Raw genomic sequence first — 24,008 nt, 5'->3', positions numbered from 1 at the left:
AGATGACGGTTAAAAACTTCCATGGAACTGAACCAATCACTTCCAATAAACTAGATATTTGATCTCAATTAAAAAAATATGGATATATATTCTTCAAAGGTAGATCCGCTACCTTAGCGGCCCCCCTAGTGCCGGCCAGGATATATATTCTTCAAGATATTACATGGATTTGATCATACAACAAAACATTCACATAAACAAATAGGTCGACCAACTCATCACCAACAATGCAGGTATTCGATTCATGCTATGGATTGGAAGATCCAACTCCATGATTTTTTCTTATGTATGTACAGTATGCCACCACTTAGCAGCATACATGCTTTAAATTCCATGACCAACTAGTAATTGACCTACACAAGATTAAACAAAAAAAATAAGGGTTCAAGAACAAGAAGTGAGAAATTAAAGCTTAAACAGATGAACAGTTTGCACGCTTAATATTTGATTTGCGGATGCTTGTATAAAATAGATCAGTCTCTACTTTCAGACTCATAACATCAACAATGTGCATAATCAACAAGTAAATGGCAAGTATTTGGCGCGCACACATTATCATTTGGTATGTCGTGGTTAAAAAGTTTCGCAAGTGCCAAACATTTTCCAAACTAATAAATACTCGAGAGCGATTCAAGCATCTCATTTATCTGTATCACATTGTCCATTAAGATGGAAGATTAATAGACACAAGATATGGTAGATGAATCTTCTTTTGCTTTGCGAAACAATTAGTATTTATTGAAAGTATCATCATGTGTAAATAAACACTACACACTACACACTACACACTACACACTACACTGATGAAGAGAGCAAAAAAGTTTTGCAGGCGGTAAACAGTTTCAAAAAAAAAAAAAAAAAAAGACAGCTCGGTACACGAAACTCTTGCTATGCGGGGTCCCGAGAAAGGATCCATTGTACGCAGCCTTACCCTGCTTTTTACAAGAGGTTGTTTCTAGGATTCGAACCCGTGACCTTTTGGTCACAAAGCAACAATTTTACCGTTGGGCCAACAACTTTATCAATATGTGAAAAATAATCCTCAAAGATTAACTGATAATACTGAAGGAGGCAGCATTTTAACATAGCGATGAACTTATCTAAGGAATATTACTACATCATTAGGTGCATGGCTTTGGAAGTGCCCTAAACTCTAATGATCATATTGCTTAACCTGCTCAAACGAGGTCATAGGTGGAAAAATTCCATTAACAAACTGATGGAGCGAAGCATAAGATTTTGTATCAACACGACGGTTTACTGCAACCTGACCCTGAGCATTCACAAGCAATCATGAAAAATATTAAAAAAACAATTCTGCATACATTTTTTAACATCAGTAAACACTATCATTTGGATGAATACCTTAGGATTGATAATGAAGATCTTGCCTATAGGAATTCCAACCTTGAGGTAACTGATCTCATCAGTGCCCCTGTTTCCAAAACCAGCATAGAATGGATTGGAATCAGGTGGGAAAAGTGCTTTGATAGCCTGAAAGTTATGACAACACAAGAGCTTATGGCATCTCTTAGATGAAAAAATAAAATAAAACTATCAATTAAGCTAGAAAAAATAAGACACGGAACCATCAATAAGTTATACCTAGAAATTAGTTCAGAAAATGAAAAACAAGAAGATCAGAATAATATGGTCAGACAATTTGTATGATGGACACTTTCCGCTACTGAAGCAATAAACAGTGTCAAAGCTACAACATACAAAAAATTCAGTAAGCGGGAGAATTTATCTTTTTCATTGCACAAAGTGACTAAACAAATACTTCAAGAAACAAGCATTAATGAGAAATCTAGCAAAAGAACATGTCTTGCCTCTAAACATGAGATCTTGAATTCATGAGGAGCTCTTCTGATAACCGCGATAAGTAAAAGTTCAAGAATTAAAATATATTGATTGGCCAAAGCATTACCAAATATGTTAATATCGCAAAATCAAAATTTTCAAACATTTTGAGTTCCTTATGTGATCAAAGTTTTTTCAGACATCTAAGTAAGAGCAAGGGTGATGTATTAGAACAAACTATTTAGAATATGATTCAAATTGCTTCCACTTAGATAGTAGCCATCATAAATGTAACTCCAAAATTTCCTACATACAAAGATGTACTAGGCAACTTAAACTTACTATTACATACGCTATCCAACCTTTCAATCAAGCAGTACAAAATTCTTAAATGGGATTATATGAAGATTCAAACAACGAAAACTTTAGGCAAGATAAATCCTACATTTTCTAAATTTTGGTACTTGTAAAATGTATGACAACTTTCTCATTGACTGATCTATGATGCCAGGTACGCAATTTGTGCTAAGTTGTTTTTAGCATCAAATTATGTCTTCTAAATGAAATGAATATACAAATAAGTATGACTATGGATTGATTTGGTATATGTGTTCATGTTTCTTGGACAATAAGATTTTTTTTTTAGATAATGAAAATCCTTAAAATATTGATATTTGAAGTTATATCACAGAATCTTTAAGAAAGAATCCAACATATGAGATTGTTAAGCAACTCATCACCTCGATGGGTTCATTATTCCCACCTCAACTATCATCAATTGGGAATCAAATTCCACAAGTTCAGGGAAGCGCACTAAGGTAGTTTACTGACTCATAAATCAAATGATGCCTAGAGTGTAAGAAGTTGAAAGGAAAAAATTAATATTTAGGGGCTCAATTGATTTTTCTCATTTGATAAGATTAATGGAATAATTTTGAAATAGATTATTATTTCAGTTTAATTTTTAATTATTTTCCTATTTAGTTTTCACATGCCCAAGAAGTTTTCTTTATAGAATATGTTGTATAGTTTTACTTAAAATCTTATATCACATAAAAAATTTCTCTAAAAGTCTTAAACTACACCATATGAACAGATTTTCCCATCTAACAACAAAAGTTTAACCCGCTGAATTTTTCCAACCAATCCTCAAACTGAACAGTCTCAAGACACTCATAACCAGAGTTCAAAAGTATATATCTGAAGCTACATTCAACAAGGTTTGGGAACTTGTTCCATTTCATAACTATGTAATGGTTGAAGTAATATAACACACATCTTAGGCAATAATCAATATATAGAGCCTTCAGAATATAATCAGATGCATGACCATAAGAGAAATTAATGAAATTAAGATTCATTGACAAAGAAGAGGTAAATTAAGAAGGTTGTGTTGCAATTTGATCCACAGATACACTAAGCAATGTTAGATAGAGGTTGGAAAGGCAAAAAAAAGTAAGATGGATCCAAATTATCTATCATCTTCTACCACAATTGAAGGTGAAAAAGAGAAAAAATTGTAGACCTTCTCTGTAGAGTGAAGGAAAGAGACCATCGGGAGATATGACCACTGGACCATCTGGCAATGGCTTACCATCCTGCAAACTGAATATAGTAAGAATCCTTGAATTGAAAGACCATAAGAACATGTCACGAATCCCAATCATCTCTGCTATAAAATCAGTTAACAATGCATCACCTGTTTAAGGTTGAAAAGGAACTGTATTGTTAGATGAGCCTGTGAAATTGCTCTGGCACTCAGAAAGAGCAATTGATATCCATTGTCCTGAGAGACAGAAATATTCATATTATATTTGTTTAGCATCATATATATCTGGCATCTTAATGAATTTGCTGATTGATTGGTTCCTCTGAAAGATTCAAAAATAACAAAGCTTCAACAGGAATATAATAGAAAATAGCAAAAAATTACAATAAACTAAATGCATATGTCAGTTGATGTGAAAACTTCTAGTAGTTAAACAAATATCCGCTGACAATTTGCATTGATTGTTGACATGCCTTAGAAGAATTCTTTGGCAGTGTACCAGAATCTAAGGGTGAATTGTGCTGATCAAGGCAGATACATAATTGATAGATCGTTTGAAGCGATAGATGGGGGGGGGGGGGGGGGAATATCGCGCGTTTTAAAACTTATCTTTTTCGTATTTTGAAACTAAAGTCGTGCAGCGGAAATAAGAAAACAAGACAAGGTATTTTACTTCGTTCGGAGCCTACTTCGACTCCTACTCGAAGGCCTGCGGTCCTTGACCGCACCGATGGGCAAAGCACTATAACCCTTCTTTCCGAAGTCCTTCGGAAAGAAGCAGATCGTACAAATGAGTAAGATAGTAACACCCTACTATCTTACTAAATAATAAGTACAATGTAATATGAAAATATACCGACAGTAATAGAATATGAAGCGCAGTCGGTACTTCTGGACGGAGTGGCTTGTTGAGCTAATGAAGACGTGTAGCACGATCCGTACGCAAAGAAGAGCTTTCGAGATGATCAGAAGAGTTATACTTGCCTCAGACTTCGAACCTCATTTTATAGGTGCCTTGGACGTTTGGTCGACCGATCCCTCTGTTCGGTCGACCGAACCCGCTCTCTTCCTTCCTGGCTAGAGTCTGACGCGGGCTCGATCTCTGACAATAACTGAACTTTAATGGTTCGGTCGACCGATCCCATTTTTCGGTCGACCGATCAGCTTCCTTTCCTTCTCGCCGAGATTCGCACTTAATGCTCCATTAATGCTTTTATTTGTTCGGTCGACCGAACCTCATTTTCGGTCGACCGATCATGCTGTGATACCATATTTCTGAGCCTGATCTGTTTTGCCAAAATTGCCTTTTCGGTCGACCGAACCTTTGTTCGGTCGACTGATAAAATGCCTTTTTCGGTCGACTGAACCCTTGGTAAATTGAAGGTTTCTGAGTGCTGGACGCGTGGCCGCTGACAGAGCCTGATTCTGAGTTCTGAGTCAAAAGTTATGACCATTGAAGTCCAAAGGGTCATATGATTCTGCAACACAAAGTTAGTTCGATATAACAATAATATTCCTGCAAAACAAAGTTAGCACAGTTATAATACATGAGTAGTAATATGCACGAGTAATATAAGACAGTAGAACTGTCTTGATCTCAACTTATAAACCTTCCCGGTTTCTTCAGTTGGATTAACGACCTTAGGTTGTTCCCTTCAGGAACCGACCTCACCGTCGCTCCTCCAGTTATTTACCTCACCCTACCTGCCAAACGTTGGGTCCTCCAGACCTGTTTGGACTTTATTGTCTGGCAGTGATTAGGACTTTCTCGATAGCCTGCACACTTAGCCAAATCATCAGATCATTACAAGACTTAACTTGAACCTTTGACAACATCAAAACTTAGGTTTGATTCTGGTGCAACTTGTACCAACAATCTCCCCCTTTTTGATGTTTGGCAACCAAGGTTCAAAGTTAAGTTAAAAATATGCAACAACTAAATAAACAAGCAATATAACTTTTAATTCTCCCCCTGAGTTAAGCAACTCCCCCTGAATTCACTATCTCTCCCCCTTTGACACACATCAAAAATAGGGGAAGACTAAAAAACCAAGCATAAGTAAGAATACATAAAAGTGAAAAGGTTTAACACTCTAAAAAGTTTAGCTATGTTTAAAAAGAGAGTTAACCTTTTGTTTGTAAAAGAAAAACTAACACCTCAGTATAATTAAACTTCTCAAGGTATAGTAATAATTTACCAAATCAAAATAAAATTATTATTTTTGAAAAAAATAATATTTTGATAAAAATATTACTAAGGCAAAAAATAATTTTGAATATACATTCTAAGTTAAAAAGAATTTAGAAAAAGATAGAATTTTGAAAATTTTCGCTAAAACATACTAAGGCAAAAAGAAATAAAAATTTAAAAAGATTTGCTAAGTAAAATAATGTTGAAAAGAATAAAAGTTTGAGAAATATTACTAAGAAAATAATTTACTAAATTTAAAATTAATATTGAATAGAAAAAAAATAATTTAAAAATTTACTAAGTAAAATAAATTTGAAAGAATTAAGTAAAATTGAGTTTGAAGCTCCCCCTAGAATTGATAAAACCCTAAAAGTCCAAGCATGGTTAGAAAAACTAAGGAAAATTTGTCCTTATGATGAAACGTCCAACCCTTGTCCAACCCTTGATCTTAAAAGTTTTAGTGAATATTTCAAAAATAAAGAAATTAATTTTGAACATTTATTAAAGTTCAAAAAATATGGAAGAATTATACTAAGTGAAAATTTTTTGAAAAGGTTTTCAAGAATAATTTTGAACGCTTTAAGAAATTTAGAAATCCAAGAATTTTACGAAGTGTATAAAGATAATTTTTTTTTTTTAAAAAAAAAGTAGATAAATTAAGTTTTAAAATAATTTTAATTAAGTTTTAAAATAATTAAGTTTTTTTTAAAAAAAAATTTAAGTTATGTTTCGAAATAATTTTAATAATAATTTTAATTTAAGTTTTAAAATACTTTTAATTAAGTTTAAAATAATTTTAATTAGGTTTTAAAATAATTTTAATTAAGTTTTTAAAATTAAGTTTTAAAATAATTTTCATTAAGATTTTAAAATAATTTTTAATTAAGTTTTAAAATAATTTTTTAATTAAGTTTTAAAATAATTTTAATTAAGTATTAAAATAATTAAAATAATTTTAATTAAGTATTAAAATAATTTTAATTAAAATTTTTAATTAAGTTTTACAATAATAAAAATAATTTTTAATTAAGTTTTAAAATAATTTTAATTAGGTTTTTAAAATAATTTTAATAAATTTTTGAGTTTAATTAAGTTTGAAATTAATTAAGTTTGAATTAAGTTTAGATTAAGTTTGAATTAAGTTTAGATCAAGTTTGAATTTAATTAGGTTTGAATTATGTTTGAATTAAGTTTAGATTTAATTAAGTTTGAATTATGTTTGAATTAAGTTTAGATTAAGTTTGAATTAAGTTTGAATTTATTTGAATTAATTAAGTTTGATTTTTATTTGAATTAAATTAAGTTTGAATTTAATTTGAATTAATTAAGTTTGAATTAAGTTTAGATTTAATTAAGTTTAGATTAAGTTTGAATTAATTTTAGATTAAGTATGAATTATGTTTGAATTAAGTTTAGATTTAATTAAGTTTGAATTATGTTTGAATTAAGTTTGAATTAAGTTTAGATTAAATTTGAATTTTAATTAAGTTTAAATTAAGTTTAGATTTAATTAAGGTTGAATTAAGTTTAGATTAAGTTTAGATTTAATTAAGTTTAGATTAAGTTTGAATTATGTTTGAATTAAGTTTAGATTTAATTAAGTTTAGATTAAGTTTGAATTTAAGTTTAGATTTAATTAAGTTTGAATTATGTTTAGATTTAATTAAGTTTAGATTAAGTTTGAATTTAATTTATTTAAAAAGGTTATTGAACCCATGTTAGATTCAAACTTAGCTTTGGGTTAATCAAGCAGACGTCCTAAGGATAAGCTTTCAGTTCAGTGGCGAGGCATATGGCCTACTTGAATATCATTAGACCACTTGCTGAAGACTTTCCAAACTTTTCCCGCCCAAAAAACTTAATACTAAATTTTGGTCTAACTAGCCCATGTTTGATTGGGGTAGCTTCGGTCAGATCCATTAAGTCTAGTGCACCAGGTAGAATTCCATATTCAGCCTAGACATGCCTTCGACAAAGCTTCCTTGACGTACTATCATCCCAATCCATTCCGATGCTATGTTGTAGGGTTTGGTAAACCTTTTTCGTCTAACCATTCTAAGCAGAAATAAACCTAATCCTAAGTATATGAGTTTGGTTAATCAAGTTGGTTGAATTATTTTTCTAGTTGCTCCCCCTGAGTCATAGCTTAGATAAGGTCTATTTAAGTAATGAATTTGACTCTTAGGGATTAAATAGATGTTTGGTTTAATTGGTTTGATTAAATGTTTTGTTTGGACCCATGCTTGGACTTGACTTCTAACTTTTTGACTAATTAGAGACAAGTATGATTTGTTTGTTTGTTTGGGTTTGTAACCGAGTCTTGATTTGTTGTACACGGCTCGTTGTGATCCAAGTACCATATTTAGACACTTGGATCCCACATTGAATTCTTGAGTAGCTCGGCTTGACCCTTCAAGTCAGAATTTTCTTCCTCAAGTTTTTCAACTTGAGTTGAAGTTCCGACTTGAACTTGGTTAGTCGAATCACTCAAGTTAACTTGTTGCTTAAGGTGTTCTATTTCCTTAAGTAACAAGTTATTTTGTTTTTCTGATTTTGAAAACTTTTTAAACAAACACTTAACTACTTTGAGCAGATTAGACTTAGAATAAATCGTTACCATATTTGGATCTTCCGATCCGTGGCTTTTGTTAGACTCGATGTCGATCTCGGACTCGTCGTCAGACTCTGACTCGTACTCATCTTCAGACTCGGATTCGGACTCTTCTATCTTTGCCATAAATGCTATATGACTCAAGTGCTTTGGTTCTGGTTTTGTTCGGGGCTTAGCTTCCTTGTTTGGTCCTACATACAAAGCTAACCCTTTCTTGGTTTGACTCAAGTTAGTCTGCTCATGTAATATTAATTCACAAAATAGTTCATCTAATTTAATAATGGAAAGATCCTTCGCAACTTTATAGGCATCTATAATAGATGCCCATAAGGAGTTTCGAGGGAATGAGTTAAGTGTATACCTGATGATATCACGATTCTCAAGTTGATGGCCGATGATATGCAGTCTATTTAGGATGTCTTTAATCCTCATGTGTAGTTGGCTTGCCGACTCACCATCTTGCATTTTAATATTTAGTAATGAATTTAATAAAAGATCACGCTTTGTTACCTTTGTATCATTTGTCCCTTCATGTAGTTTACTTAACTTATCCCACAAATCTTTTGCATTGTCGAAGGGGCCGACTCGTTTGAATTCTTCTTTTGATAATCCACATTGTAGAGTGTTGAGTGCCCTTGAATCAATTTGTACTTTCTTCTTTATTTCTTCTGTCCATTCCTCTGGATTGTTGACTGGTGATGTGTAGCCGCATCGGATAATAAGCCATTGATCAATGTCTGTTTTGAGAAAAACTTCCATCCTCTTTTTCCAGTATGAGAAATCGCTTCCATCGAATAGCGGAGGACGCACGGTCGAATATCCCTCGGATTGCACCATTTGTTCTTGCACCAAAAATTGAGAAACAAAAAGAATTTCCAAGACTCTTGTCTTGGGATTAGCAGTGCGAGATAAAGAAGAAAAAAAAACTTAAGAATTAAGGAAAACACTTTTAAAGAAAAAGAAAAAGTTTTTAAAGTTGCTCGAAAAACGGTTAAGTAATTTCAGAGCTACCAGGCTCTGATACCAATTGATAGATCGTTTGAAGCGATAGAGGGGGGGTGAATATCGCGCGCTTTAAAACTTATCTTTTTCGTATTTTGAAACTAAAGTCGTGCAGCGGAAATAAGAAACCAAGACAAGGTATTTTACTTCGTTCGGAGCCTACTTCGACTCCTACTCGAAGGCCTGCGGTCCTTGACCGCACCGATGGGCAAAGCACTATAACCCTTCTTTCCGAAGTCCTTCAGAAAGAAGCAGATCGTACAAATGAGTAAGATAGTAACACCCTACTATCTTACTAAATAATAAGTACAATGTAATATGAACATATACCGACAGTAATAGAATATGAAGCACAGTCGGTACTTCTGGACGGAGTGGCTTGTTGAGCTAATGAAGACGTGTAGCACGATCCGTACGCAAAGAAGAGCTTTCGAGATGATCAGAAGAGTTATACTTGCCTCAGACTTCGAACCTCATTTTATAGGTGCCTTGGGCGTTTGGTCGACCGATCCCTCTGTTCGGTCGACCGAACCCGCTCCCTTCCTTCCTGGCTAGAGTCTGACGCGGGCTCGATCTCTGACAATAACTGAACTTTAATGGTTCGGTCGACCGATCCCATTTTTCGGTCGACCGATCAGCTTCCTTTCCTTCTCGCCGAGATTCGCACTTAATGCTCCATTAATGCTTTTATTTGTTCGGTCGATCGAACCTCATTTTCGGTCGACCGATCATGCTGTGATACCATATTTATGAGCCTGATCTATTTTGCCAAAATTGCCTTTTCGGTCGACTGATAAAATGCCTTTTTCGGTCGACTGAACCTCCTGTTCAGTCGACTGAACCTCCTGTTCAGTCGACTGAACCCTTGGTAAATTGAAGGTTTCTGAGTGCTGGACGCGTGGCCGCTGATAGGGCCTGATTCTGAGTTCTGAGTCAAAAGTTATGACCATTTGAAGTCCAAAGGGTCATATGATTCTGCAACACAAAATTAGTTCGATATAACAATAATATTCCTGCAAAACAAAGTTAGCACAGTTATAATACATGAGTAGTAATATGCATGAGTAATATAAGACAGTAGAACTGTCTTGATCTCAACTTATAAACCTTCCCGGTTTCTTCAGTTGGATCAGTGACCTTAGGTTGTTCCCTTCCGGAACCGACCTCACCGTCGCTCCTCCAGTTATTTACCTCACCCTACCTGCCAAACGTTGGGTCCTCCAGACCTGTTTGGACTTTACTGTCTGGCAGTGATTAGGACTTTCCCGATAGCCTGCACACTTAGCCAAATCATCATATCATTACAAGACTTAACTTGAACCTTTGACAACATCAAAACTTAGGTTTGATTCTGGTGCAACTTGCACCAACAATGATCACTACAGCTTACACATTCTAGTAGGAATAGCTTTCAGGTGCTTGATTTTGAGACCAAGTCCAGGGACGCTGGATCACAGGTGAAACAAGAATTGAGTGTGTTGGCGGCGAAAATAAGGTTCAAACTAGGTAAGCTATGTGAGCAAGTCGTCAACCGATGCAAGAAGAATAACGTTAAAGGAAAAGAGATTTAATTCATTAGAAGGAACTGTAGACCTTACAGGCAAAAAAGAGATTGAATTCCTTAGAGGGAAGCCTAGAGTCTAGACCTCACACCCCTTATATTATTGTGTAAAACTGGATGCCTACTTGATTCCTCCTGACAAAGCATATATAAGACAATATTAATCAAATATCACGTAAGCCTTTCTATTGGATCTAAATTGTAATCGATCAATGTATCTGATCCAATATCAATTATGTTGAATTTCTTGCGAACTCTGCCTATTGGCACAATGAAGAAGGGAATGGTCTCTGCATCTCTTTCGTGTCTTGACCCAACTCCCTGATTTCCTCATGCTTGCTTCTCTTGTTGTTTGTGTCTGTGCTCAGTTCAATCTTTGTGATCTATGGGCCAGTGAAGAGTTTCACAATTTCTTAGCATGATTTTCATGTGATCACTTCCCTACTCACCAGTGCCCCTACTTTCTGTGTCTTCCATTTGGGTTTTCACCTTTAGGTGCTGATGCCCATAATGACATGATATGTAAGAAATGCAATGAGCTTATATAGATTAATTTTTGTAGTAGTTCAGAAGAGGGACCAAATTGAAGCTTGCTGTCAGATTAAACAATGGCCACTTACAATGAGGAATGACCAATATTAGTCACAGGATCCTAAAACATTTCGATGGCAAACAACTAGACCCAGTTTGTCTCTTCAATTCATTGTTGATTGGTTGTCATCATCCTTTCACAAGAGAAACTAAATTACAGCTAGACTAGCAACAAATAAGGTAAGTTATACAAAGCCGGTAACCATTAGACAGACAATACACTGAGAAAGTTCCCTTAGGCTTTAGCACACAACCTTCTGCAAATGAAGTTACTGTAACCAAGTCAATGCAATCTATGGAGATAAAACCATGATAATCTATAGTCAGGATTTGAAACTTAAGCACAATCTGCAGTTAGAGTAAGCAATTCTTGATACTATGAATGCTAAGAGTTGATAACTGGCAATGAAGAAATATGGATCAACATTTGAGGATAATATGAAAGGTTTATCTGACAATAACATAACCAAGAACTGCAAAAGGTAACAAAAAAATACAGGTTTACTTAACCTTGATTCCAGAAAATAAATGAGCAACACCAGTCTGGGACCAATCAATACCAACTAATGGCATAAACTGTCCAAGAACATCAGATCTGAAAAATAGGCAAAAAAAAAAAAATAGATAATTCACTATAAAGTACACATCAAAATGTTGCAAGTCAATTCAATTATCCATATAAACAAAACAAGAACTTCATTTAAAGAAGTGATCTTTTATCAAATATAATAATATATGCAAAATCACTTGTAAATTGTTGATCCACACTATCAAAAAATAGAAAAGGTGCAAAGTTTAGTATCGCTTTGTGTTGGAGTTTCAGGCTCTGGTCAAAGCAGTGTGTGTTTGGTATCATGATGTACCAACATTAAGTGTAACAAGATCAACTTAATTGAGTTTTAATTCTCTAATAGCCTCTAACTAGCACAACTGGAATTGGATTAGACACAAATACAAGATATGGATACATCTTGGCTTCTCTCTTCTTTTATGTAGTTGATGCTTGTGCTTCCCGTCTCCTCTCTTTATATAGTATTTCATCTCTTCCCCATAACTGGTAAACAAAATCGAAGGATGAGTATCGGATAGAGGATCTTTATGTCTAGGTCAATACAGGTTGATATAGAGTCCGTCTCTGTTGGTACCACCATACTGTTCTGGCACAGGTGGCATAGTAACATTTACCTATGCGGACACATTATCGATATAGGTTGTTGACTGGAAAGATACATTTTGGCCATGCCAACTAGTACCAATCAGTACCAGCTGGTATTTATCTACTGAGAAAACATACCTAACCAGCTAGTAAATAAATTTGATAAAATGCATAACTGACTTTCCTTAAAATAAAATATAACAGGCTTATTGTCAGTTTCATGCTTCAATAAAAAAGGTCATTTAAAGTATTCATTATATCCATGTTATTGGGTAGTAAATTAATGGACCGCAAAATGCAAAACTCTGAACAAAGAAGGAATTTGGCATGGTTTAAGGAATTTTTGTCAGACTAACTAAGCTGCCTAAAACAACAAAAATAACAATACACCCTATTGACTACAACACATGGAGAATTAGTTAGCCATATAAAAAGAAAGAGGCAGACAAGCATGTCATGTAAGAAGTACACACTTGGTGATAGTTCCATCTACATCTGAGATAACTATCTGAGTATTCCATTTCCAAAGATAGATCCTTGCATCCACCTATTAATTAGATACAAAATAAGCATGATATAGAGAAAAGAACAAATATCACCACAACCAGAAAGCAAGGGCAAAAGCAATAGGAAGAACCTGTTGCAGTCCAAGCATTGCAGTTGAGAAACTGAATGTCACTACATTCTTTCCCTCTTTAAGATTCAATGAAGCAAGTTCTTGGGAAGTTGGAGTAAGCAACTGCACCTTCTTGGAATTCTTGATTTTTATCATGTCACTTGCTTGTGCTATTCTTCCATTGCTTTTAAAATCAGGATCTGCAATCATGTCATTGCTAACTTCAGTGATTGCTTCTGGATTACTTAAGGTTTTGGACCTTTTAACAAAAGGCCATATGTTCCAATTTCCCCGAGGTTGTATGGGCATACTTTTTGAAGTTCCTAGTGTTTTCTCAGCTCTCTCCACATGTATCATACCTTCAGGCTCAAGTACCACTTTTTTCCCAAAACAAATAATTCCCAAAACAGTAGGTGCTGCTGCACTCCATGGAAAGTACTGATCACCAATTCTAACCACAAGCCTTTCATTATTCACAACTGAAGGACCTAATACAATGAATTTCTCCAAATTCACTTTTTCAGCATCAAATTCTCGACAAGCTGCATCTTTTCCCATCCCTTCAAATAACAAGTGTTTGCATAGGGATATCTCTGCATACAAACACCAAATACCTCAGTCCTTAATATCGGGATATTTTTTCGTGCACTGATATGTATACTTGCATATAGTATATGACTTCATCATCAATTTATTCTGAGCACTTAACAATTCTTTATCACAATTTAACCATACACTAGGACAAGATAGGTAATTATAAATATATTCATCCAGAAATTTCCTGGTCATTTTAGCATAATTAACCTCAATGAAGATATGTCATAGATTCTTGTTTCTTCAACAATCTTCAAAATCAGGTCAGCCAATAGAAATTGGATCAAATAAGGATGAACAATGAAACAAGCTATTAAAGAAAGTTGATCATCTTGAGTTTGCACATATATCTTCCATAATATGTTATACTACAAATTTAACAGATAGGTTATTGTGACGATGAAAATGGATGGTGCAGGTAATCTTTACCAATTGTGACATTTGTGAAGCTTCTTCTTGATTCCTCTTCACTGTCATCAGAAGTAACAGTCTCTTGCATGTTATTTTCTTCAACCAATGAGCAACTCAATGAGTGATGTAGAGCAGATCCTTCAAGATCCTCGATATCACTTTGGACAATGGGCAATGATCTGGATGACCAGTCATTTTCTCCGGAGCATCTCTTACAACTTGAAATACTTATTGAACTAGAGTGAGAACAGAAGACATCAGAGTTACTTAGAGAGCTTTTATTGTTTCTTATTTCCAAATATTTTTCTTCTAGATCAATTTCTGCATTCAGTAATTGGGAATCTTCTGTTTCACCAACTTTTTCATTGCTAGATAATTCTGAGTCAATTTCTTTAGCACCAAAGTTGTCTACATCACTGAGTGGGAATTGAACATCATCTGAGCTCTCAGAGCATGGAACACTATATTCAGCTACTTCTTTATGCTTACTGATGATGTCGAGATCTTGAGCAACATTGATATCCTCCAAAGAGTGTGATCTCTTCAAATTATACTTTATATCAAAACCTTCACTGTTTTGAGTTGCATTATCTGATTTGTAGGAATTGAGAATTTCAGGAGTGCTAGCGGATTTCATAAATACATCATACTTGAGTGGATTGCTGGGTATAGAAGCAGATAAAGAAGCAACTTGTGCAGTTTCTGTTTCCTCCATGTGATAGCAATTTCCCAGCAAATCAAATTTCTGAAAATCAATTTCTTGGGCATGAGCAAATTCCCCAGCTACAACATCCACAGAAATAATTTCAGATGGTATCTGCTTATTCAATGAAAAAGGGAAAGTGCTTGAAATTTGTTCAGAACATGGCATAGGATTGGAGATAGTACCAAAGCCGTTGCTATCTGACCCTATCAAGGCTTCTTCTATGGGAGAGTCATATTGAGATTTTTCAGACCCAGAAAATTCACTTTTTCTAGCTATTTCCAAGGTCTGATAATGGAGATATTCAGAATGTTCATTACTTAATGCTGCACCCTCTTCTGCAATTGAACTAACTTCTAGGACCATGTTAGTTGATTCGCAAAAAATTCCATTTTCACAATGTTCGAACCCACCAGAAACAAGCTCCAGGTTATCAGAAGTTTTGTAATCTGAAACATTAAGCCTATCAGTTGAGCTTTCTAAAGTCTGACAATAACTGAAAGAAGCAACCTCCCTGTTTCCTGTTTCCAGTTTCCAATGAAGATATTGCTAACGTTGAATTCATTTGGCTTTCAGTATGAGAATGCATTTCATCATGACAATATGCAGTCGAACCAGAAATCTGGACGCCAGTTTCCTCTGACTGCACTGCTACCAAATCTGGGACTATTTTATTCCTCACTCCTGTATCAGTAATCTCCATGGTCTCGATCTGCACCTCTTCATGGGAGACCATTTGTTTTGAAAATTTTCCAGTAAGCATGTTATTCATAACCAGACTTAGACCATCAACATCAGAAACAGAAGAATCACAAGAAATTCCAACACGATCTAAGTTAGCAATCTGAGGATTGTAGCCAGGACTTCCAGAAACAGACTCAGGGTTCTTTCTCACATTAGTTGATTTTTCACCATTCTCAGATGAATATACCTCTGCAGGCTCCTCAATGATTCTATATCTTGCTTCTTCCAAATTATCTCTACTTGAAATTGGTTTTTCAGGATCATTATCCATTTCCTCACCATAAGAATTCAAATTTTCACTGTGATGCAAACAATCTTTTCGTGAAGGCGTCTGGGGACCATATTCTTTGTCAGAAACATAGACACTCATCTCACCATTCTCAGGTGGTTTTATGTCGTCAACTGTTCGATCTCGAGACTTCATATTCGTTGACCACTTTACCTCTAGCAGGTCAGCTGCAATCTCTGCACGCTCCAATGCACTCACTCTCTCCACATTCTCACCACCATGAATTTCTTTAAATGTTTTCCGTCTAAATACAAAGCCAAGGATTGTAGATCGCTTGGAGCTCATTGTCACAAGCTTATCATTTTCATTATCCACCTGGGTGACCATTTCCTTCTGTCCACCCTCAACATAAAAACTCTGTGTCTTCTCAAATTGGTCATTCTTCATTCTCCCCTCTATCTCATTCCCAGAAGTTGGAGGTGACATGAAAAATTCTTGTTCTCCATCTTCAGCATCCCTGAGGAAGAAGGCTTCCCCTTTATGGTCCAAATACATGTTGAATCCAGCTTCAACGCCATTAACGGATATCTTTACGAGTTTTTCCTTCATCTTCAAAACACCTTGAAATTTCTCAAATCGTACATACCATGGCGAGGACTTGAAGCTCCCATCTTGCTGTTGGACGACAATGATGTCCACGGCTCCTCCAAATGGATGAAAGGGGCCGGAGACAGTGTACACGCCCCGGGAGATGTAGCTACCGAGCTTCTCCACAGCATACATCTATCCAAACCTCCACCTTTCGTGCAGTTATAATCATAAAGCATCAAAACAAAAAAATCACCTTTGTGCCAACAAACGACTGATCGGGAGGGATTTCAGAAGACCTCTCGACAAGCTATGGAATTGGCAAAGCTAATCGAAGCCATAGAAGCCTCCGAAATGAGACATCAACCGGCCATTGGCAATCAAAATTCAAAATCTGCACTTCTCAGCCGTAATCTCACAGAAAAAAAGGAAAGGGAGATTGAAGAACATCCAAGAACCTAAAAACTCGAACAATTATCGGGGAGATGCAAAGGAATGCAATGAAATGAACACGCGAGAAGAAATCTCACCAAGGAGTGATATTTAAGGGATCAAGGAACAAGAAAACCTCCTCCAACAAAGAAAGAAAAAAAAACAGATAAAAGGGGAGGGCAAAATTACCCCCAAATCGCCTGCAGCGAACTCCGATCCACACCAAACAGCGGACACTGTCAAACCAAACGCAACACCGCCATCAGGATGGCTCAATGAAAACTCTAACCACAAGAAGGAATCGAAGCATATTTCATTCGAAAAATTCCAACGGACAAAAGAGGGGAGGCGACACGCGATCTCATTAATTGCGTCTCGACAGCAAAGGAAAACAAAAAAGAGGCTTCATTTATTGCAATGGCTGGATAGCGATCAGAGCTCGTGTCGCATTGCCATCACAGCAACCACCTCCATCTCCATCTCCATCTCCATCTTGATCCCAATCCAGCGTGGAATTCATTTTCCGGCAACATTGGAACGATGACAAAATAAGCGTCCAAAGAACCATAAAAGGAAAGAAATGATATTGGATCACAAAAATGCTTTTGTAGTTTAACACTTTAATATTCGATTGTTTAAATTTATGCCCCCATAATTAATAATTTTACGTTAAAACCTTTTAAAAGCACCCTTAATTTTCGAAATCATCCCTTATATTTTTTTAAAAGAATGCAAACGTTTTAGTTTTATAAAACTGATGGTTCTCTCAATTTGGTGAAAATTGTTAAAAGACCTATAAATTATTTTATGGATAATTTTTTTTAAAAAAAATCTTCTATTATCTGATCTTGTCTGTGACAAAATATGATAACTTTTATTTCAAACAATCTAATATCTTTGGCCTGGATTAAATATAGACATGTAAATTTACAAGGCCTAATAACACATACAAAAGATGAGATCATCCGCGAGCTTCTACCCTTAGAGGCTTATCAAAAGGCTTCCTTTATTTATTTTCGTTAAAAGGATATCCTGATTTTTTTAAATATCGAAACAGATTTTGTACTTACAAACCACTTGAGAGAAACTTCACTCGGGAGAGAGATTAACTCTTGGTTTCTCTTTATCGATATGATGATTTTAAGATAAACAAGGTTGACTATCCCTTATTAAGTTTGATGCATGTAAATTAATCTTCTACGATAAAGTATTCAAACGAACATTTAAAATTTAAATCTCAACTGCCGCGTAAGATTATCCTTCAATGGAACAACAAATCTAAGAACGTTAACCGTTTGGATAAGTCTTCGTGAACATTTCCGGCTTTACTCTAATGACAGATAGAAAATTTTCATATAACAAGACCAATGTGATTAATCAATTCAAAAACTTAGATACTGAATTACTAAAAAAAAACACTCCGTTGACATGAGTTAAAATAAAAGAACATTCAAAAGTCAACTGAAAACTAATCAATTGCAAGAATAAAAGAATGCACTGGGTTGACTTTAGTAAGAAGAGTCAATTGAAAACTAATCATTTATGGGAAACATGTCAATCCTTACAACAGCTTACTGAGTGCTTAGAAGGGGATAGAGGAACATAGAAACTAAAGAACTAGAGCAGCTAGAGTTGCTAAAACACATTGAATGAGCACAACAATGCACAAAAAATAAACACACGGTTGACTTCGCTAACAACTGGATTATGGCAATTCTTGCAAGAGCTTGCTGAGTGCTTCAGCGGGTAGAGGAATGTAGAAACAATCTTGTCCATCTGAGTGCCGTCTCGCCTTCACTAACTCATGGTCTTTGAACTCTGTTAGATGGGAATTCAGTGTTACTTGGTTGCTAACTAGGAATCGCGCGCGGCACTTAGTGTACAAGGTGTTGTTTGGCATGCCTGAAAACAAAAGAAGATTAGAGTCTAACTACCAATGTATTACTAACTACCAATGTATTGTGATTCGACTCGCCTTCTTTCTCATTGGCTAGCTGATGCTCGGCAAGGATTTTAAAAACACTCTGCGCATTGGGTGTCAAACTCTGTAGAACAACCAAAGCAGTTTTCGTGGTTTGGGCATTGCCATAATTTGCCAAAATCAATGGGAAAAAATTGCCCTCCGCCTTGTAAGGGGCAAAAGTTGGGACGTGATGCCACGACCACTTGAACTGAGTGTGCACCATCTTCTTGTCCCACACTACAAACAAACCAAGTGAGCATTAAAGCAGCGCAAAACCTTGAGCAGACTCATTTAGCAAGGACTGAGAAACAAAACATGTATAGCATAAAAATCAGATTTTCCTCTCTTCCACTCTCTCATCGACCTCCACCTCTTTTGAGTAAGTCCCCTCCCATTAAATATAACTTTGAGTGAACAAAGCCTTCTAATGATATCAGCCACTAGGTATCTAATGAAACATTCAACTATATCGCTCTTCTTTCCAAAATCAAGATATCAGCCACTAGGTATCTAAAGAAGCATGCAACTAGTAGCCACAGAAATTCATTAAACGTAGTGACTTTGATGCTAACAAAATGCTATAACATGATTAACTGATCAGAAGCATGTGAGAAGTAGGTAAAGAACCAAAGAAAAATGCTAAACTGTCAAATAGGAAATGCAAGTTAACCAAAACTTACAAAGAGGTGCATTCACATGGTCAATCGATGCAACCATACGGACTCTAGAACAGCTTGCTAATTGCGCAAGATACTGTTGTGAATCAGGATCTCTCAAAGAAGGACCATCAATGTTGTGTATGATAACAAAGACAAAATAGTTATTGTCTTGTGGAAGTTGCACATTCAGAAATGAGAGAAGATCTTCAATTGACAGAAAACTAAAAGTATGTTCAGTGTTCGATTTGCTTCTTGTAGAGCTCTTCCTTTCATTTTTTAATTGGTCCGAGAGGACTTCAGCTAGGGTTATCAGGGCCTTTAAGAATGAACACATTATAAATAAAGAGTGTAAGTGATTAAGCTATAGAATATAAACTAGTACAGATAATTGCTCTGGAATGATGAACATACTTAAAAGCTAAGCTGTTTCTTATATTAAAAAAACATAAAATTTGAATTAAAATGTGCAATCTAAGAGAAAAACACCCATATCACCATATCAAATTTAAACATTGTTAGCAACAATACTAGATTATCACCACAAAAATTGGTTGGTGTGCCGAAAGAATGAGAGAGACATCTAAGCACATTAAATATAGAAAATCTCTCTGACCAAAAGAATATAATAGAAAAATATAAATTTCTTTCAGTTGATAATTATTTGATACCCCAGCAACTTTAGTTTTCCAATTTTTTTTTTAATATTCCTTGAAGTAATGTGCATTCACTGGTTCCAAAAGTAAAATTAGCAAAACTAAAAAAAAAACTATCAAAATATAGGTTTTGTAAGCCACAGGGTTTAATTGCATAGAGGGAAGAAAAATCGTACTTGTTTAAGATTGTTTGATGGAAGATAGCAATTGATCACGACCACTCTAAAATCAGTTAAGCTTGTTGAAACAAAATCCTCGAGCAAGGCTTTTTTAGAACCAAATCCATACATTAATAAACCAAAACCACACCTGCAATAAGTGCAATCCTTCAAAAATACATTAAAAGAGAACACAGTTCTGATGAATTTTATGAATTCCTAAAATAACTTGTAGTCAAAAGCATATATCTTCATAGCAAGAAATATAATTCCTGTTCATGTCAGAATGTTAAGTGAAGGACTACAAAAATCTACATAAGCAAGCCTACGTACCTTAACTTAAAAAGCCACTTAGGGTATAAATTTCTGTAACTTTTGATTAAATGTTGGATTTCGTTTTCATGCTTCATTGGAATATCAAAGACTTCTTTTCGGAGGACCTGAGATCAAATAATGTAAGCATTAGAAAAAGGATAAGCATGTTATTCCAACTGTCATATGATAACTTTAACAGTGATGTTTTAAAAAAGAATAACATGGTGAAAATTTGATTACATATTCTTCAACTATTTCACATGAGTAAACTGATTATTCTAATCGATTGGTTATTATCTAATAACAGTATATTGACATATAAGTAGTAAACTTGTCTGGTTACTATTTGTATTCACTTGTGTGAAGCTTGAATTTGCTAAAGAACAGCCAAAGGAGGGACTAAACTTGGGAGCAGCTGTAGGATATTCCTTTTTAACCCTCTAAGCAACGTAAATCTTTTTCATATAAACAACAATTTAAGAAGTCACAGAAAGCTACTCCAAACAACATCCCACCAAGTCCAGTAGAATTCATTGGAGTGGGAGATAAGATATAGCCACAAGGGAATCTTGATACCAGTAAAAACAAGGGGGTAAGTTCAGAAGTAAAAACTAAACAGTAAACAAATATTAAAAAATCAGATAAGAAATGCAAAAATGTTATATTAGATCAAAAAAAGTATCTATGCATTTAAGCGATATGTATCGTATGTTGAGAATACGAGGTAATATTATATATTGCTAAATAACAGGAATAAGTTACACCATTAAGAAAGTAGCTTAAACATGTGCATTTCTCTCTCAGTATACTAACCTAGATTCTCCAACTTACCAATAGGAAAATCCATAATAGGAGAGTATAATAACTAACAAGGAAGTGACAAACTGTGCCAAATAGCAAACAATAATATGTCGATGGATAACTGCAATTCTAGGGAAAAGTAATATGAGGATCACAGAAAGTGACTACAATTTGCACTTTGGAGGTGAATCAAACCTGTTCGTCAACATGATTGATGTCGACGACGTGTTTTTGCGAGGATTTCTTCCTTGAAGAGCTGCCAATTTCTTTGGCAAGGAAGTAATTTCTTGACAGCATGAAGTCATCTTCTTCATCCTCCATAGTCATCTCATGAACCCCAACATTCATCTTTTCAACCAAGCGTGTCCTAACAAAATATTTTTTGTTATCTATGAGAAATTGTAAGAGTCAACTTGATGTAGCATTCAATTTCTATATAGACTTTCTTATCCCGGGAAAGGTTAGACAACAATCCAACGAACTACTACGGTAAGGAGGAGGACACTGAAATCATTTTTTTTCAAAGCAACTATGAAATCAAACCTAATGAATAAAATACAATTGCAGAAAATAATAGTCAACATGAAGTAATTAACGAAACTAAGCATGGAACAAAGCTTAGAGCATTAAAGAAACCTAATCTAACTTAACCTAATTGAATTTAAATGAAGACATAAAACTTAACAATTGAAAGAGCAATACAAAGCAAGAGTTAAGTAAACTAAGATGCATCAGATTGAACCTAACTATTGAAAGAGACATTTCACCGAACGTGAAATGAACACATGACATGCAAAAATTAGAACCTAACTACGGAACATTTTATCAAACAAGTTGGGTGCATGAAACAATTAAAGCCAAGTGCGTGCATTCTAATTAAGGGAGATCAAGTTTGATATAAGCATTCAATAAGAAACATAACACACATCCAACATGATAAAAGAAACAACCTAATAAATCTGATCAGGTTCAGATTACTACCCTTATCAGCAGTTTGTGGCTCTTCCGACGATGGTAAATCTGTCCAACAACCCTCACCGCCTCAGAATTCACCGATACACGACAGTGGCACAAATCCAAGCACAAATGGGGTCACCGCAGCAATGGATCTGCAATCCAGAAGATGCCAATCCGTTGATAAGTTGTGACGGCTGTCAAACAGGGAAGAGGAATAGAGATGACAACATCTCATACCTCCTTGTGGCTGACCGGATGGCCACGGCACAATTGAAGGGGGCAACGCGTGGTAACCCCTCGCAACTGCTGATACGCGGAAGAACAACCCTACTCTCCTGTGTACTCAGCTCTCCGACGGTGGCAGATGGAAGAGGAAGAAGTGGCAGCCGGTGAAAGAGATGGCGGCGACGCTAGCCGCCCAAAATTGCAGGTACTGTGGTCGGATGCGATGACGCCGGCTGCATCTAGGGCAGAGACTCAAGGGGAAAAGTAGAAGAGGATCGGGCCGCCTGATAGCCCAGAGAGCTTGGTGTTGGTGAGGCTCGCGGAGAGAAGGACTGCTGCCGGCGGTGCTCTCGTGACAATCGGCGTGGTGAGGACCTCCGCGACGAGGAGACGACGGCAGAGGAGGGAAGATGACGCGGAAGAAGAGAAAGGGGCGCCGGTTGGAGAAGATGAGGAGAAGAAGAAGAGCAGAGAGTAAACGGCGTGAGAGAGGAGGAAGAATCGGGGCGGCGACGAGATAAGGTGGGGAAGGATTCGACGATTAGGGTGGAATAGGGCACGGTGAGGAATTATGACCATTAATTAAATTAGATAACTAGGTTTATTTTAATTAAAACTTAAGTAATTTCTTTTATCAACTCCTATTTAAATTGGGTATTCCAAATAAATTTTTCTCAAGTCTGTAAATGTATCCCCTCTAATTACACAACTCCGAAAAATTCTTAAAAAATATCTAAAAATTCCGTTAAGATTATTTCCCAATTAAACCTTATTATTTAATTATTATTATTATTTTTTTATTGCCGTATTTTACAATAAAAGTGCACAATTATTAGTAAAAATCAATAAAAATAATAAGAATTCAGGAACTGTAGGGTGGACGACCTCACGGTCGCATGAGGGGGTTAATTGAAAAGGTCGCGAACCTTGCGGCCTTGAGAAGCAACTGTAGACAACCTTAAGTGGGTGTGATCGTCCTCACAACTACGGTCGACCTCGCAGCTGCGAGCAACCTTTGCAGCCGTATAAGATAGCCACCAAGCACGAGAAAAATAAAATAAGAGGCGGGGGAAAAAGAATTTGTACCTGCTCTGATAAAGCCAAAGCCAAATTAGGACGAGGAAAAAGGGTTAGAAAACCTAATTCATATTTATTTTTCTTTATGAAAAGTTATATATAATTTCATATTAAATTTGGTTTAAATTCTTTCTTAAAGTTTTTTCATATATTATATTTTATCAAAGTGAATATATTTACAATTTCATGTCTCTGATTTATATAAATATAAAACAAATTCTATTTTCGTTTAAAAATATTTAAACGATCACAAATTCCGTTTATAATCCATATTTATTTTTTTAATACAATTTATACATAGCTTCGTATCAAAATTTGTTTTAAATTTCTTTTCAAATATTATATTTCATTAAAGTTAAACAAATTAATTATTATGTAACAAATCTGTATCTGATTTATATAAATTTGAAATAGATTTT

The 24,008-nt window shown here is 35.3% G+C and overlaps 1 protein-coding gene and 1 pseudogene across 1 annotated transcript; both read right to left on the bottom strand.

The window, feature by feature from the left end:
- Nucleotides 1-389: 389 nt before the first annotated feature.
- LOC122023383 lies at nt 390-17,671 on the bottom strand (annotated as a pseudogene).
- Nucleotides 17,672-18,288: 617 nt separating this feature from the next.
- On the bottom strand, nt 18,289-23,073 carry LOC122023382 (origin of replication complex subunit 2-like). The gene is made up of 8 exons (XM_042581456.1): nt 22,525-23,073; nt 22,312-22,439; nt 21,526-21,697; nt 20,548-20,654; nt 20,233-20,365; nt 19,425-19,719; nt 18,757-18,981; nt 18,289-18,683 (listed from the first exon to the last, which is right to left on the bottom strand). The coding sequence occupies exons 3-8, from the start codon at nt 21,676-21,678 to the stop codon at nt 18,487-18,489; spliced, it is 1,110 nt and encodes a 369-aa protein (XP_042437390.1). The 5' UTR covers nt 21,679-21,697; nt 22,312-22,439; nt 22,525-23,073; the 3' UTR covers nt 18,289-18,486.
- Nucleotides 23,074-24,008: the final 935 nt, after the last annotated feature.

Source organism: Zingiber officinale, chromosome 9B (assembly GCF_018446385.1).
Source record: "Zingiber officinale cultivar Zhangliang chromosome 9B, Zo_v1.1, whole genome shotgun sequence".
Classification (NCBI taxonomy): Eukaryota; Viridiplantae; Streptophyta; class Magnoliopsida; order Zingiberales; family Zingiberaceae; genus Zingiber; species Zingiber officinale.
This window is presented reverse-complemented; position numbering and strand designations above follow the sequence as displayed.

What these genes read in the sequence shown, in the direction of transcription:
- LOC122023382 (XM_042581456.1), bottom strand. Translation starts at nt 21,678, where the DNA reads ATGAATGTTGGGGTTCATGAGATGACTATGGAGGATGAAGAAGATGAC. An exon ending in TCAATCATGTTGACGAACAG is followed by an intron (nt 20,655 to 21,525) that starts GTTTGATTCACC and finishes ATTTGATCTCAG; the next exon opens with GTCCTCCGAAAAGAAGTCTT. An exon ending in CATCAAACAATCTTAAACAA is followed by an intron (nt 19,720 to 20,232) that starts GTACGATTTTTC and finishes TCATTCTTAAAG; the next exon opens with GCCCTGATAACCCTAGCTGA.